The sequence below is a fragment of the Dreissena polymorpha genome, chromosome 4 (genome assembly GCF_020536995.1).
Source record: "Dreissena polymorpha isolate Duluth1 chromosome 4, UMN_Dpol_1.0, whole genome shotgun sequence".
NCBI lineage: Eukaryota > Metazoa > Mollusca > Bivalvia > Myida > Dreissenidae > Dreissena > Dreissena polymorpha.
The window spans coordinates 76,002,922-76,021,969 of record NC_068358.1 but is presented as its reverse complement, the minus strand read 5'-3'; the positions used below and the strand labels follow the sequence as shown (position 1 = coordinate 76,021,969).

At 36.3% G+C, this 19,048-nt stretch overlaps 1 protein-coding gene across 1 annotated transcript; it reads left to right on the top strand.

The window, feature by feature from the left end:
* The first annotated feature begins 476 nt into the window (after positions 1-476).
* LOC127877441 (protein toll-like) lies at positions 477-4,662 on the top strand. Its single transcript, XM_052423321.1, has 2 exons — positions 477-671; positions 940-4,662. Exon 2 carries the CDS (start codon positions 947-949, stop codon positions 3,614-3,616), a length of 2,670 nt encoding a protein of 889 aa, XP_052279281.1. The 5' UTR covers positions 477-671; positions 940-946; the 3' UTR covers positions 3,617-4,662.
* Positions 4,663-19,048: the final 14,386 nt, after the last annotated feature.

The window sequence follows — 19,048 nt, the reverse complement described above, 5'->3', positions numbered from 1 at the left end:
ATATATATATATATATATATATATATATATATATATATGGTGAAAATTATTTTTTTCAGAAAAGTTGATTTTTCGTTATATGATTATTTATCATTCAGAACGATGTTTTCACTAATAAATATAGCCACACGCTATATATTTATATAACTTTGTATACCCATTTATATACAAGAATGAAATTTTCAATTTATCATACCCATGTTGATACTGATACTTTCAAATCTATATGCATTTATATACAAGCAAATTTCTGATTCTATACTTAGATGCTCAAAAACATACCTATATCTAAAATTTTAGTTGTAAAACACACCCCATATTTCACACCCCTATATACCCGTACATAGGAGGTTACCCCCCCCCCCCCCGGGCTTAATCACGTAATACGTTTAACATAGAAAACTGAACAGCTTATCGTCAGGTGTTATCATCATAAATCATATCGCTCAATATCAGGATTTCCAATCTGTCTACATTTAACAGCCAATAAAGTTCAAATACATTTGGGGGTATTTCCCGATTGTAAATACTTTCATGTAAACATTGTTCATTGATTTTAAACTCTAGACGGCGATTGGTCGGTAGAAAACTACTTGTAAAGGCGCCACACATCGAACTCTTAAATCACTTCAAAGTGTTGTCGCATGAGACTGAAGTTATTTCATCCCATGGTAAGTTTGTATTATTATTATTATTATTGTTTCATTAATATTATTGTTGAAAGTAGTAGTACAAAAAGTATCAATAGTAGTAACAGTAGCAGCACTAGTTGTAGTAGAGGAAGTAGTAGTAGCAGTTGTTTTGCTGTGTGCTTATTTTTGTTTTATAATTAGTATAACAAAAGAGGCTGTAAAGAAATTATCGTATTTTCATTTTTTAGGCTTTTTGAAAATCGTTATACGAGTGTTTGTTGTTAACGTATGTTCTTTTGTATTCCAGTTATTCAATGGCGTGTATATCCCTCCCACGATTGATATGCCTGTGTCTGCTCCTGTTGCTTTGCGTTCTCGGTGATGCCAACGTTTTCTACTGGCAGCCAGACGACAAAGGATTGCTGGATCTTTCAAATGGAAAATTTACCTCAGAATATATTGACAACGCTACCTTCACTCCACAAAACACCAACACTTCCGCGGTGCTAGAACTTAATCTGGCAAATAACACAATTAAACGCGTAGATCCGAGCAGTTTTGTGCACCTCTTCAATCTTCGAGTTTTGAGACTCGCAAGGAACGCGATCTCGGAATTGAGTAACGAGACATTCGTTGCTCTCCGGAAGTTGGAAACGTTAGACGTCTCGCACAACCGGCTCAAGGAGCTGCTCGCCGGTCTGTTGAGCTTGCTGACGTTAAAAGAGGTGCACTTCAACAACAACAACATCAGTTACGTGGAGCCGGGTATCGTCGGTCAGATCAACCAGGAGCTGATCGCTTTTCATTTGGAGCACAACGCGTTGACATATTTGGACCCATGGATGTACGAAACCTACTCGTCCAACAACCGCGATGTTGATCGAAAATTCTACCTTGAGCATAACCGTATACGAACTTTGACCAACTTCATGAACTGGACATACAACCTCAAATATCCGTTTGAGGTAATGGTCGAGCTTCAATACAACGAAATTCAGACGATACATTCTGAAACTGTCCTACAGTACAGGCCCAACACGACAACCTCGGATTTTTCAATATATGCAACGTTCTTGACGTTCTATATGAATGTTTCCAACAACCCCTTCCACTGTGACTGCAAGTCATTCGACATGGCCAACATTTTGCGCGGTACCTTTCTGCGGTACAAGGACGTGGAGAAGTACCGGTATCGCTGCAGCTCTCCATCGGAATATGGCGGCTGGGACTGGCTGCACGATCTGCCTCTCGATCGCCTAGTGTGCAGAAAAAACGGTAGCGACGGATGTCCGACGGGATGCTTGTGCGAGGACAGGCCGCACAACGATACTTACTTTGTTAACTGTACCGGAGCGGGTCTCATAGAGCTACCACAAATCCCGACAAACAACGCGTCCAAAATAGAACTGTTTCTTGATGACAATTTCATCCAAACATTGTCCAATGTCTCCTACCTTGAACGTGTGTATAATATTTCTCTAAGGAACAACCGTATTAGTATTCTGGAACCGGAAATCTTAAAACAACTCGTCACAGCCAAAAAGGTTGACCTGAGAAACAACAAACTGAAAAGTGTCCCCAGAGAAATAAAGAAATTTGAGTCCGTTTCCATATCCGGAAATCCTCTCGAGTGTGACTGCGACTCGATGTGGCTTAAACAATGGATGGAAATTGATACGGCCAACGCCGACCCGTCGCTCAGCTGCGAGGCGCCCACTGGCTCACAGGTCGTCGTCATGGAGATGACCTTGAAAGCCCTAGGATGCACTAACGACCTAATAATCATGGTCGCAAGCATTCTGGCGGTGGTGTTGGCGGTGTTAGTTATCGGAATCGTATTTGCCGTGCGCTGTCCGTACGAGACGAAGGTTTTACTCTTTCGATTACTAAGAGTCGACATTTCCAAGAGATATGCAGTTGACAAAGCGAGAGAAAGAAACATCGACGTTTATCTAGTGTTCGACGAGACCGATGCAGATATTACGGGCTATATTCATCTCTTTATACACAAACTCAATAAGAAGAAGCCTATCTACTCCGTGTTTAACCCAAAACGGTACATGGAGCCCGGTTCTTGTACTGATAACATAAGTAAAATGATGGGCAAGTCAAAGAGAGTGGTGGTCCTTCTGTCGAAGTCAATCTTTGACAATTCCATCTGTATGGAAGAAATCGATGATGGTGAACGCCGTATTATTGAAGCGGAAACTATAAATAATGGCAATAAAACTCGTGATCATAATGAAGCATTACAAGAGATACCGGTGAATGAAAACGAATTCGACATGGAAAACATACAAGAAACCAATGATCGCCTTAGGAATCATCGTAATGAAGAGGAAAGTCTAAAACATGCACCAAAGGTTATTTATATAATCTACAATAAAGACGAAATCTTGGCTGAAAAGCTCAAGGAAGAGCCATGGAAGACGCGACTGGAAGGCAAAACTGTGCTTCGCCCTGACCCTGAAGACCGGTTGTTCTGGTCCAAGCTTCGATACGAGTTGCCGAGGAAGGGACAAGGAGAGTACAGACCACCGTTTGCTTCTGAAAACGTTACAGGGAACACACAGCCGCTCGCCTTGCGCGCAAGACCGCAGGTTATTGCGCCAATCAATCGCACAAGCCCCACTCCCAACATTTATAACCTTCTTGCAAAACGAATGGGTGCAACCGTTGCTGGTCCTTCTACACGAATACACACCACGAGGGCGAGTGCTATTATTCCTACTAATATACGCGATGTCAGAGCTCCCGCATCGCGATTGTGTGACAGTACATTGTCAACCGGAAATATTACAATTCTAGATGCCGGGCCTAGCGAAACGTCGCCCTTCCGGCATTTAAATCAAACAAACTGTGCGAGCTCAACAGGCTCACCCGATATAAGCGGCCGGGACTCATTACTGTTAGATCGGGCCACTAAAATAGAATTTAGCCGACATTTTCGAAAACAGCCTTTACTTCAAAATTTAAAATTTTGAATTCAAAAGTAGAACATTCTTTTGCATAAGTAAGCCCGTCTGCTTTTTTTATTGTGCATGAAGTTTAAAGCCATATATCGTAACGCGAGCGCCGACGGCGTTGAAAGTATATTGGCAAGATATTGGACAGTTTCTGCTTAATTTAATGTAAAAAAACAGTGGACGTAATGAAAATCTAAAAGGCTTTTGAAAAAGTAAAGTTTTATTCGAATAAGTACAAAGAAATAAAACAAGAAGTGGTGAAATATTGCAAACCATCCTATATCAATCGGAAAATCAGAAAAAAAATGTACTAAAGGGTGCTTGGTATTTTGCGAGCAAGTAAATGGTGTTCAACTTATTTCTGATTGGCTAGACGTTTATTTATGCTCTTGTTTAATAAACGTTATCATTAACGAGCCTGAACGGCTTTTTATTCGGAAGCTAAGGTCAAAGTTATTTCTTTGTTTTTCTTGTTTTTGTTTGTTACTATTCATTATACTCTTACGATCGCTTCACTTTCATCTAAGCAGAAATGAACAATATGTTGTTGTGTTGTTGGTGTTATTATATTTACCGACTTTGTTACATACGCAAAATATTACAAGCATGATGTAATTTGGAGTACACGTTCTGACGTTTTTAATCCTTATTCAAATAATTTCAAATAATATGCAACATAATTTGCAGATCAATAACAGAATTTTGTAGATTGACCCCATCTCTTGTGACCCACAAATCGGAAGGTAAATGTTTGCCGTCACGAAGTTTAACGATATTACAGAACGAAAAAAAGAAACAAGACAATTATTGATCCGTTAAAACTATTTGACGTAACGTAAAAAACGTACCTCTTGAATACATTTAAAAAGAATGTTATCTCAAAATCAAATACGACGAGATTCAGTTTGCTGAAAACACTTAACTGAGTACGCACATATTAAGAAAAAATGTAGGAACATTTATTGGAATGATGGCATGTATGAAAGAAGTTGTGGAACTACGATAATTTACCCAAAATATCGTTTCCATCCACGATTCTAAGAGAGTTGTTAACAGATTTTGACTGTTTTTAAGAACGTTTTTCCACTACAAATGGTTTTAGAAAAATTCACAAAAAATGGTCTTAAAAATTCTTAGAAGAAAATTTTCGATAAAAAAATGTCTTAGTGATTTAAAAAAAAAATCACAATTCTATTCTTAATATCGTCTCTATTTCTTCTGCCATCCTACATCCGGGAAACAGCCAATAGCCTAAAATACGAAAATCTGTTCGCAAAGTGCTTATAAAAAGGCAAATGCATCTACAACGCATGGTTAAACACGTATATACATATTATCGACCCAACATGTTTATTTACTACCGAAATAATTGAATTTGTATTGCATAATTATCATGACAATAATTCAATGACTGGTCTTTCTGTGCCTAAACTGTCCTTCCTTTCACCAGCAACAAGCTCGATTAGATTGAGTTCAAAATCAGGTTGCATTTGTTATCGATTTAGTATAGTCGATAAAAAAGACTATATATATATATTGAATGACTGACATACATGCTTCTACAAGTCTTGGTTTGCAATATACATAAGTGGGTTTAATGGGGGTGGAAAGGGAAAGCAGTATACGTTACCAAAACATCGTTAAGATAGTGCCTGTGTTAAACTTTAACAAGATTTAAAAGCGTTGCAGTTAAACCCATTATTCAATCAACTTCCGTTTTACCCGTTCATCTATGTTGAATTTCGCGCCACCCATTCCCAAATAATACGAGGGGCAACGTTTCTCAATGGCCGGATAGTCCGTGCTTTCCTAAATAACTTATTTTATCCCATCATCAGATGTGCACTGTCGAAATAAACCACTGTGGAATAAATTTTCCTCTATTTCGGCAGTTCTGAAATTTAGCTGTCACGCGCGGCGGAGAATGGTCATATTACTCGGAATCAACTATAAACGTCTGAATAGGTGATAAAAAAGATTTTGTTGTATTTGATAGTGTAAACCATTGTTTTGATGAATTTGATTATGTTCCCGATTATAATATGGAAAGGGCCTCAATGGATAAAAAATGTAACACTTTTGGAACAAAACTGCTTGATCTTTGTAGGTCAAACAATTTGCGAGTAGCTAACGGTAGATTAGGTAATGATTTTAATATTGGATCGTTTACTTATGTCGCCCAGCACGGAGCGTCTGTCATTGATTACATACTCGAACACGAACTTCTCAAGTATACGTGATTTTACAATGCATTCTGTAAATGAATGGAGCGATCATACCCCGATTAGTTTTTCTCTTCTTTGTAATACTATTACACATATAGTGAATGAAAGCTCCCATATTAGATATAATTGGAATAGTGATTATGTAAATACTTTTCGAACCAGTCTGATCGCCAAATTGCCCGATTTTAATAGGATTACAGGGAATATTGATAGCACTAGTCGGTCGTCTATAAATGATGCACTGAATATTTTTACCTTTACAATCCGGGGAGTAGCGGAGCCGTTATTTTCCAAAACAGTATATCACAAAAATGACAATACATCATTCTCCGACACATCTCATGTGAAAGATGCAGACTGGTTCGACAATGAATGTAAAAATTTAAGAACAATATATTTAGATTCACTTTATGCTTATAATACATGTAAAGTTAGTAGAGAATATTTTTGTAAATGTAAAAAAGAATACAAATTATTAGTACGAAAAAAGAAGAATTCTTACTTAAAAAAGAAATGCTCTGAAATGGAAAAACTTAGGTTTTGTAAACCGAAACAATTTTGGAGTTATTTTAAAAAGAATAAGAAATCTGTTGGAAATGATGTTTCTGTAGATGACTTTTGTAAATACTTCTCATCACTATGTAACGATGTATTTGTATGTAATAATGCAGAAGCAAATGTGTTTTGCCAAGACAATAATTTTGATAATGATGATTGCCCCTTTGATGAGTTAAATATTCCTATTACTGCTGAAGAAGTTTTATGTGCTGTTAAATCTCTCAAAAAGGGCAAAGCTGTAGGGCCAGACTTCCTTTTAAATTAGTATTTTACTGAAAGTATAGACATCTTGTGTGCTCACCTGTGTGATTTATTTAATGTCATATTAGAGTCTGTTTTTTTCCCGACAAATGGATAGAAGGAGTTATCGTTTTATGTACATAAGAAAGGCGATACAAAAATGCACAGAATTACAGGGGAATAACACTAGTTAGTTGTTTTTCTAAACTTTTCACAACTATTTAAAATAAAAGAATTGAAACGTTTTGTGAAAACAATAATGTAATATCTGATGCCCAATTCGGTTTTAGAAAAGGGAAATCAACTGTTGATGCGATATTTATTCTCCACTCAGTCATACAACACTATATAAATAATAACAAGCGTCTGTATGTTAGTTTTCTTTATTTAAAATCTTGTTTCGATAGTATTAACAGAAATTGCCTTTTGCTTAAATTATACAAATGTGGTATTCAAGGTAAATTATTACGTATTGTTAAGGATATGTATGAAAAGGTGATGATTCATATACTAGTATTTTTACCACGACGCTATATCCTATTATAATTATATTATGATTATAATTCTCTGTGAGTTAACAAACCCAACGATGACTACAGTCATTCAAATTATCGTTTAGGCTGTTACTTAATTCCTTTTCCAATATTCTATTGTTAAAGGGAACGCTATTGCTGAGAGTCGAGATGAACTAGGACGCAATTTCGTAATTTCAGATTTTTTCCACGAAAGAAAAACTTCTGATCATCATATATCCTTATTCTTCCGCTTTCCATAATTAACGTGAATATAGTTGACTTACTTATTTGTCAAACATTCAAACATATATTTTCGCGGAACAGCAAACACTCCCCGTATAATTAATTTTAAAACAGAACATGGAAATACTATACCTTAATAGGACACGAACTGCTAGCGCAGCTATTTATCTGTTAGTTAAAAATATTTGATTTACTATAGTATATCATGAAAATCATTATGCAATGGGAAGCGCATTAAAATGCCGCGTGCAGTGTGAATCACCAATATTGTGTCATATGGCATCGAATACATCACAAAATTCACGACGAGCACAAATAATACTGCTATGTAAGGAGACCAGATAAACGTGAAAATTTCTTGTTTATCCAATCGCAAGTTTGAGACTTTCCATACCTATATACTCAAATCGACAAACACTTGCATAAGCTCGACGTATAACAATTTTATCGGTTAAACCGTCGTATTAAAAGACAAATGCTATTTTAAATTTTTAATAGCACGGTCGATAAAATAAAAAAGTATGATATGTGACACCCCGGAATCATTTATCAATGCGCATGATAAACTACGTGTCTACAGATGCATAATCAAAACAAGAGGGCCTTGGTCGCTCACCTGACGTACGAAGGAGCTGAACTGTGTTAAGCAGTTTTTGAGATGTTTGTGTCATCAATGTTGCTTCGTATCCTGCTTTATAACCAGCGCCATTTTAAACTCGGCTGAGATATCATGAGAACAAATGTGGTAAAATTGCCTTCTAATTGAGCAAAAAGTTTAACATTTAGAGCATTAACATATCTTCACTGAAAACATGTAAGGAAAAATGGCCCACCTCCTGATGGACATCTGTTAAAAACGACACCAATTCCGAACTCAGCCGAGATGTCATTTACAAAATATGTTCTGAGACAGTTTCGTGAAGATTGCACAATTCATGTGGTAGCTAGTATTCACAGGGTTTCAATTAAGCCATAGAAGGAACAAGAAATAGTGTTAAACAAGAGGGCCTGAAAGGCCCAAAGTCGCTCACCTGAGACAAAAAGAAATGACCTATTCTTTGCAGCCCAAGATATCAATGGAACAAATGTTCTAACCAAGTATCATGAAGAATGAAAAACAAATGGCCCCTTGGCGGCCATGTTTATTAACAGACCTGAACCATTTTTTAACTCTTCCAAGATATGTCCAAATTTAATGAAGATTGCGAAAAAGTATGTCTTATAGACTGTTCACATGTTGTCACTATATAAATATAAAGAAAACTGCCCCACTCCCTGGCGGCCATGTTTTTTTTCATTGATCACGACCATTTTTAAACTCGTCACAGACATCCACATAACTAATGTTTTGTCAAAATTTCATGATGATTAGGCAAAACATGTGAATTCTAGAGTGTTCACAAGCTTTTTTACTATATAAATATAAGGAAAAAGAGCCCCCTCCCCCTGGCGGCCATGTTTTTTAACCGATCCAAACCATTATCGAACTCAACTGTCCTATCCAGGTGTGGTAGTGCGGTCTCCTTCGCTTACGCAAATGAACCGGCCACAGGACGTTTACAAGCTATGTAACTTTGTAAGCACTACTGTAATGCGGAAATATTTATTTGACAAACTCTTATTTCCGGTCAGGATGAATATACTGACTGGTTGTAATTCAATTAACTAAAGGCGTTCAGTCAGGGACGCCTAAATACACTCAAAGAATTTATTTATAAGTGAAAACCAAGGCAGCTTTATCAAAAATAACTTATTTTTATTCCAAAAACTCGGAAAATGAAGAACAATGACAGAAAATTAAGAACAGGTACAAGCCAAGTCTAAAGAATCTAAGTATCGTTACAAAAATGAACAACATACAGCAAATACCTTAATGAATGTAAAAAGAAGTTCAAAATCTGTCCAAAAAAAACGGATATAAATATAAGTTACTGTTAGTCTAGAAAGTGCTTAAAAAATCTAGTTTGCAAAATAGGTCTAATTTAATCTAAAGAACAATATTTATGGAGATTAGGAAACTTCAGTGAATCACATGTAAAAATAAGAAAAATTTACTACAGTTATTGAAATAGAATAGAGTCTTTCTAATTTAGAAAATGCCAAATAAAAATAATCTAAATAATAAGAATAATTAAGAAAATAATGCCAAAATGTCTTGATGCTGGTGGTAAAAATAATTTAGAGTTTAATTATTTCAAAATTCCAACCTTGTTCAACAGCTGTTACCTTTTCAAAAAAGCATCAAGAGGTGTTTAAATCAGCAAAAACAGCTTATTTTATACAGTTCAGAAGAGATCAATGGCAGAGTAGTCAATGTCCAATATCTTCCCAAATTCCAGAGCAGAACTAAAAATAGATTACTGAACCAGGTTAAACAAGGGAGATAAATACTGCATAAATACTGCAAAATAATGTACATGTTGTCTTTCTTTCAGTTATCTCTTAGTTGAAAGGCTTATCATAAGTGTTAATGACTAAAACAGTAATGTTAACTATAAAAATTCTGTTTTATAAAAAAATACATAACATAGTTAATGTCACATAATATCCACATAATAAAACCAAACTTTACTACACAGGAAACCAATGTTCTGACCAAATTTCATGAAGATTGAGCAAACTAGAAAGTTAACAAGATTTTACTATAGCCATATATAGCCATATAAGGAAAAATGCCCCGCCCCTTGGCAGCCATGTTTTTCAAGCCAAGATTACCATTTTTGAACTCAACCAAGATATCATTGGGACAAATCATCTGAGCAAGTTTCATGAAGATCGGAAAATAAATGTGGCCTCTAGAGTGTTAACAAGGTTTTACTATAGCCATATAAGGAAAAATGCCCCGCCCCCTGGCGGCCATGTTTTTCAACCAACAGACATCATTTTCGAACTTGTCCAAGATATCATTGGGATGAATCTTCTGACCAAGTTTTATGAGGATCGGACAATAAATGTGGCCTCTATAGTGTATATATAGCCATATAAGGAAAAAGCCCCCGTCCCTTGGCAGCCATGTTTTTCAAGCAAACGTAACCATTTTCGAACTCATCCAAGATATCATTTAAACCAATCTTCTGACCAAATTTCATGAAGATTGGACAATAAATGTGGCCTCTAGAGAGTGAACAAGGCAAATGTTGACGTCGCACAACGGACAACGCACGACGGACAAAAAGCGATCACAAAAGCTCACCATGAGCACGTTGTGCTCAGTGAGCTAAAAAGATATACGGCGTTGATTGTGGTTGGAGTTTGTGAAAGGTAGAGTTCAATGAAGGATAGCGAATGTCTTTTTTCTGTGTAGTTCTTAGCTGCATCACACGCAGTACGGGATGTTACGCGGAGTTTTCGCGGCTTATTTTACATTATTACATATTGCTGGTCATAAGCCTATATATACACAACAGAAAACCAAAAGAAGAATGGAAGTGAAATTAAAACATGAAGACATATGAGTCAACCGGCCACACGCGAAGTATCCGTACATATTTTTAATCTTTATACGCGCGTTCTTCAAACAAACATGTTTTAGTGGTTTGTCGGGCAAGGCTATTTGATTCGATTATTAACAGAATCGAGAATCATCGCGCTCATGCTTAATACATTATTCAATATGGTGGAATAATTCTTGTTAAATTAATCAAAAATAATATTTATCATGGTATTGTTGAAAACATATAATGAATCTATTATTGACATACCATAATTATATCGCTGAATATCTTCATTGAACATCTTTCTGGTCTAAAGAAATTTCAAGTTCACCTAGTTCACGCGATAGTGTTTATATAATGTAACGATTATTTTACTGGCCACAAACTCAGGTCAGCACATAAGGTAGTCGTGAAGACGCAGCGATGACCTGTAAATAAACTCTTCATTCACAACACTGGCCGCGAACTGACCCTGATACCTCGCGTGTTAAAATGCATAAATTAAAGTGAGGCCACGCGTCCACTGCTCTTTATACTTTTACATGTTGACAGGAATATGGAAGTCAGTACTAAATATGAGAACATAGCCTTTAAGTAAAAACGCTATCGCGCTAGCAATCCTCTGAAAATAAAAGGTGCACACACAAACTGTATTGATGTCGAGATTGAGTGTAAAACTGTTCTATCTTTTAAACCTTTTCATTAGAAATAAAATTGTTTCATGCTGAACACGCAGTAAAACAGCGTTACAAAGACGCGGACATGTTTCCAATGTTCTGTCGGAATTGTCAAATCAGCCTATGGGATAAATGAATTGATTCATTCTGACCTAGCCGCGGGAAATTTTATTTGAATTTTATTGGACAGTTACAAAGGTCAGGTAAGGTGAAAAGCTGGCGTATACAGCTGCGCCGAAAGATTCCCAGCGGCCTCCAGACCCCATGGTGGTCATGTTTTTCAACAAACCTTCCTTTCATATACTATGTATGCAAAAACTCTCCACAACACTTCTTTTATACGGGATAAAATAGTTTAAAAACAAAACAAAACTTTAAACCCTTACGAAAATATACCATTCATCAACCATGCAAGTACTGCCTCTTTTTGTTAAGACAGACATATTAATCAAAATTGAACTTGAAAAGTTTGAAAAGTATAACTTATGGAAAATCCCTTACATGTATTTGCAATAAATGCAAGGATAATGAACATAATTACTTACCAATAATATTCAAGTTGAAATATATATTGTTAAAAAAGTCAAATTGTGTTACTTTTAAAGTGTTTACCACGTGTAAGAAAAAAGCCCCACGCCTGTGGTATATGTGTTTCAATGGACCAAAACAATGTCCGAATACAGCCAAGATGTTATTAAAATACATTCTGAGACAGTTTATTACGGTGGCATAGAGGTGACATTCACTTCTCTTTTTTTAAATTGCTCTCCTCTTTTTTGGCCACGAGTAAGCTATGCCGTGGCCACGAGATAGAAAAAAGAGGACAGCAATTTAAAAAAAGAGAAATGAATGTCACCTCTATGCCACCGTAGTTTAGTGAAGATTGGAGATAAATGTGGCAGTTAATGAACAATTACCGGTAATATTTTAGAGAGCTGTATTGACAAAAGGATAAGCGTGCGCGATAAATATATCAATATATGTATATATGCGAATTCATCGTGAATAGTTATCTTCTTAGAAGATATATCATTTTACAAAAGATATAAGGAGTTGACATCAATTGACATGACGCCTGGACGATGATCGCTCCGCCCACTTAATCACGTGGCTCAGCGGGAAGCAAACCTAGACAAGCTAACACCAAAATGGCTTCTTTGCCTATAGATTGCATATAGATTTACGCGATATTCCGGATGATTTTTTTTGGACTTTTTCACACCTTATAACACTTGTTAAAGGGGGTTGTGTCATTTAGTTATTAAGCAAGTGCAAAAATATATGTTTATAGAGAACATCAGCTTTTTATAACGTTTTTTTCCGGTACATTAAACACGCTCTCAAACGCTTGCTTGCTTACCGAAATCGAACCTGTTACTACGTGTAATGGTGTTATTAGCAATAAATTAACACTTATACACCGGTATTTACCCATGTTATTTACGAAAATATTAACGAAACATTTTTCCTCGTGTATTTGACACGAAATATCGCTTTATAACTGAGATTTCGGTGAAGTTTAATGCGCTTTCTGACGCCGAGTGGGTACCTATATCCCACATGTTATTACGTATAAAAGTGATATTTATAATATTAAAACATTGCTTGTTTGACATTTATCAATCACTATAATTGAATTTGCACAACACAATTAGTTTGGTCATTGCCTGATATAAATTATCGTTGTATGAAAGAAAATTCAGTCAGGCTACTCAATAAAGCTACCAGTATCAGACGCACGCGCAGGTACCGACTACCCCCAAGTAACCGCATTTATTGGTTATATCAGTAATAATAACTCTTATACAATGGCATTTATCGATACGTTTTTATTAAAATAGTAATGTAAAATGGTTTTCAATTGTTTCTGACACACACAAAAACAAATAATGCTTAGTTATTGCTTATATGACATTTCCAGTTACATAATCCCTATTTACACCGTTTTTCGATATTTCATTTCCGTCTTTTTTTAACAAAATAAACGAAACTCGTTGGAAAAAATAAGAACTAGGCATTCGATCTCCAAGTGTGGATTAAAAGCGTTCATTGGTGATACCACATGTCTGCACATGTGTAGATACCGTTATTAAGATAATATATCACGTGTCACCTTCAAATAACATGCATTGTTAAAATAAAGTGAATTGCTATCAGAGTAATAAAACAGCATGAATTAGGCTTCATGCTGGGTTTAACATCTCTTAAAGTAATGCAGATGAACCTTGCCTCTATTAATCACCTAGTAACTGGCAAAACTATTAAAAACATGAACTATTATGTCATGATCAGATCGATAACATAAACTGTTTAAATCTGCTAGTATATTCGATAATAAGATATTGTAATTGTCTTTGACAGTGTTGACGTTCAGTTGTTCGTGGGGACGACCGCTTGCATTCATCCATCTCTTACACTTCTCAAGATCTCTTTTCGGCTTTGGAAACGATATAAATTCAATGCCACCTACTAATCTGAAAGGATATCGATTTTCCGAGTTACATAGGATGACCATGACACCGTTTTACCATTTTAATCTACGTTTTTTAAAGAGGAAAACAAAAGAAACTCGTTGAAATAAAAGTGAACCTAGAGATGGCTTGTCTAGGAAATGGCGGACAGTTCGTTGCTAACTCGCGCGCCCGATTAATCGATCGCTGATTGGTAGATCAATTCTTAGATAAGGATTTGATTGACAGGCGGCGTCATGTCAATTGCTTTTTGTTGGAAAAAAACGACCGCCACTTAACTCAATACGATCAAAGAGTTTTGATTAATATCGGGATAGTTTTTTTTTCTTAACATTTCTTACCCCCCGTTCACACATAGCTGCGACTTTACGACGATCATCCCGATCAAGCCACGATCTGAAACAAGAGCACCGCCTTGCGGGTGCAGACCGCTCATCTATTTTTCTTTTTAAAGGTGTAGGGACCTATCTCAATTTCAATTACAAAGGATGGAGGGGTGGAGTGGAAAGGGGTGTATAGTGTGGGGGTGTGGTCATTTATTACATGATCTTCCAAAAATGCAAAAAAAATGCAAAAAAAAAATATTTTTTTTTTTGGGGGGGGGGGGGGGTTCTTGGGTGGGATGGTTGGACGCTATTTCAAAAATAAAATAATAAAAATAAATATTTGTGTTTTTTAACCATGTTTGAAAAAAAACAAGAGATGTGTTTGTCAGAAACACAATGCCCCCTATTGCGCCGCGTTGAAATTATTATTATTATTTTTTACCTTTGACCTTGAAGGATGACCTTGACCTTGAACTTCCACCACTCAAAATGTGCAGCTTTATGAGAAGGCCGCTTTGAAATATTTTTTTTTTGACCTTTGACCTTGAAGGATGACCTTGACCTTGAAGGATGACCTTGAACTTCCACCACTCAAATTGTGCAGCTTCATGATAACTCCGCTTTAAAATTATTATTTTTTGACCTTTGACCGTAAAGGATGACCTTGACCTTGAAGAATGACCTTGAACTTCCACAACTCAAAATGTGCAGCTTCATGAGAACGCTGCTTTGATTAAAAAAATATATTGACCTTTGACCTTGAAGGATGACCTTGACCTTAAAGGATGACCTTGACCTTGAACTTCCACCACTCAAAATGTGCAGCTACGTGAGAACACCGCTTTGAAATTTATATATATTTTTTTTTACCTTGAAGGATGACCTTGACCTTGAACTTCCACCACTCAAAATGTGCAGCTTCATGATAACGCCGCTTTGATTATTTTTTTTGGACCTTTGACCTTGAAAGATGACCTTGACCTTGAAGGATGACCTTGACCTTGAACCTACACCACTCAAAATGTGCAGCTTCATGATAACGCCGCTTTTAATATTTTTTTGACCTTTGACCTTGAAGGATGACCTTGACCTTGAAGAATGACCTTGAACTTCCACCACTCAAAATGTGCAGCTTTATGATTATGCCGCTTTGAAATTTTTTATTTGTTTTTTGACCTTTGACCTTGAAGGATGACCTTGACCTTGAAGGATGACCTTGAACTTCCACCACTCGAAATGTGCAGCTTCATGAGAACGCCGCTTTGAATTTATTTTTTTTGGCCTTGAAGGATGACCTTGACCTTGAACTTCCACCACTCAAAATGTGCAGCTTCATGAGATACACATGCATGCCAAATATCAAGTTGCTATCTTCAATATTAAAAAAGTTATGGCCAATGTTAAAGTTTTCAGACAGACAGTCGCCATATATTTGACATTTGACCTTAAAGGATGACCTTCACCTTCACCTTTCACCACTCAAAATGTTCAGCTCCATGAGATACACATGCATGCCAAATATCAAGTTGCTATCTTCAATATTGAAAAAGTTATGGCCAATGTTAAAGTTTTCGGATAGACAGACACCATAAATTTGACATTGGACCTTGAAGGATGACCTTGACCTTTCACCACTCAAAATGTGCAGCTCCATGAGATACGCATGCATGCCAAATATCAAGTTGCTATCTTAAAAAGTGAATAATGTTATGGCCAATGTTAAAGTTTTTTTTCGGACTGACAGACAGACTGACTGACATACTGACGGACAGTTCAACTGCTATATGCCATCCTACCGGGGGCATAAAAATTATTTTTTTGGGGTGGGGGTGGGGGGGGGGTATAGTGTGCGGGTGTGGTGGTCATTTATGATCTTTAATTAAAAAAAATAATTGGGGGGATTAGGGGGGGGGGATGGTTATGATGCGAGTGTAGGACAATAGCCCTCATGGACATTAGCCCCTAGGACAATAGCCCCTAGGGCAAAAGCCCCTTATAGGACCTTAGCCCCCTAGGACATTTGCCCCTTAGGACAAAAGCCCATTTGTTTGTAAGCCCCTACTTATTTTTAAATTCATTTTTAGGCATTTAATTTTTTTTTTTTTAATGAAATGCATTTAAAAGGTTGAAAATGATATAAATATCTAGATGACATTATAAGATGTTAAGTAACAAACAGGACACTTAGTATATGTATATAAAACCATGTTTTACTTTAAATATGGAATGTTCATTGTATCTTGTAGTTAAAGAAGAAACACAAAATATGAACATCTTTTTAAGTAAAAAATACTTCATAGTTAATTAATAAACCACCAATAGAATTAATAAAATAGTAAAGAAAAAACACTAAAATGTGCGTGTGTGGTACAAGCTATATATTGAAAAAATATATGTATTAGACTTAAACTTATTAATAATTGTATGTATTTACATATGAAATTAAAAAAAAGGAATAAAAATACTTACTTTCAAAAAAAGTTATGAACGTTTTAAAACACTTGAGGGCTAATGTCCGAGTGTGCACTTTTTTGAAGGGGCTAATGTCCTAGGGGCTAATGTCCTAGGGGCTAATGTCCGAGAGGGCTAATGTCCGTACCCCGGTTATGACGGAGTCAATTGTGGTTTGTCAGGTAAGAGTTGTTTTGTCAAAGTATCAATCGAATCTAATCATAAATAAAGAAGTTATGGCAATTTTAGCAAAATTTAATAATTTGACCTTGAGTCAAGATCATTCAAAGGTCAAGGTTAAATTCAACTTGCCAGGTACAGTACCCTCATGATAGCATGAAAGTATTTAAAGTTTCAAAGCAATAGCCTTGATACTTTAGAAGTAAAGTAAATCTAAGCACAAAATGTAACCATATATTCAAAGTTACTTAGTCAAAAAAGGGCCATAATTCGGTAAAAATGACAACCAGAGTTATGCAACTTGTCCTTTACTGTCCCCTTATGATAGTTAGCGAGTGTTCTAAGTATGAAAGCAATATCTATGATACTTTAGGGGTAAAGTGGACCTAAACACAAAACTTAACCAAATTTTCAATTTTCTAAGTATAAAAAGGGCACATAATTCTGTCAAAATGCCAGTCAGAGTTACATAACTTTGCTTGCACAGTCCCCTTATGATAGTTAGTAAGTGTTGCAAGTATGAAAGCAATGGCTTTGATACTTTAGAAAAAAAGTGGACCTAAACACAAAACTTAACCAAATTTTCAATTTTCTAAGTATTAAAAGGGCACATAATTCCGTCAAAAAGCCAGTCAGAGTTACATAACTTTGCCTGCACAGTCCCCTTACGATAGTTAGTAAGTGTTGCAAGTATGAAAGCAATGACTTTGATACTTTAGGAAAAAAGTGGACCTAAACACAAAACTTAACCAAATTTTCAATTTTCTAAGTATAAAAAGGGCACATAATTCTGTCAAAATGCCAGTCAGAGTTACATAACTTTGCCTGCACAGTCCCCTTATGATAGTTAGTAAGTGTTGCAAGTATGAAATCAATAAAATGGATACTTAAGGAATAAAAAGGACCTAAACACAAAACTTAACCAAAATTTTCAACTTTCTAAGTATAAAAAGGGCACATAATTCTGTCAAAATGCAAGCCAGAATTATCTAACCCAGTCCCCTCATGAAAGTAAGTAAGTGTACATAGTTTGAATGCAATAGCATTGATACTTTATGAGAAAAGTGTACCTAAACGCAAAACTTAACCGGACGCCGACGCCAAGGTGATGACAATAGCTCATAATTTTTTTTCAAAAATAGATGAGCTAAAAAAGGATCGAGGCCGATCGGAGTCTTAATCGAGCAATTTGGAAAATTATGGTCTTCATTTCCACCACTCTACGATGCTCCTATGTCAAACACTAACTGCGTTTACTGCCACGACATTCAAGATCATACTACGACGCTACTCAGAGCTTTTACTACAATCATAAAGGTCTCTCCACGATGCTTCCGCGCTGCCTGTACGATAACGGCGCTTCTACTACGCTCTTTTTACGACTCTACACCAATTCTTGTTGGCCACGATCCAGTTACGCTTGTTTTGAGCATGTTCAAGATAAGCGTGGCGAGAGCGTAGAGCTCTCCGATCATGAAGACTCTACCGCGATCATGCTGCGCTTACTACGTTTCTCCTGCGATTTGTCACGATTGGCCACGTTTTCAGCCACACTTAGATCGTAGTAGAAGCGGCGTCTATGTGTGAATGGGGGGTTACCCCGCATTATATCTACATGCATTTAAATGATGACGAACGTAGTTTACAAACTTATCAGAGATAATTCTCTGACAATTTAACGCAAATCGTATTTGTGAAAACAAGTCTGGAGATGAAGAAGGGGTGTGTCGCTTTATCGATCGACCGTCAGGTCCACCACAAAACTTGAGCGTTTCATATATTAATGAAAAAATGGTTCAGCCACTCAAAAAAGTGTATGACGGTAGTAGCCTATCAAAATATGTATATGGTGTTTATGGACGCCTTGTTCCAAATCTTCATTTAAATATGCAAGTGAATATTTTATATTTCATACGTTTCTTAAAAGACATAAAAACACGTTTTGCGAACTTACAGTACAACTAAATTTTGCTACGGTATTGACATTTCGACAACATCACAGTAATTCTTTATACATTCCCGATATCGAAACGTATACTCAATAAAGTTGCACAAGAAAAATATGTGCCTACGTGTCGCAAAAACAAATCTACAAAAATAGTGGGGCTTTCCCAGCAGCCTTCATCCTTT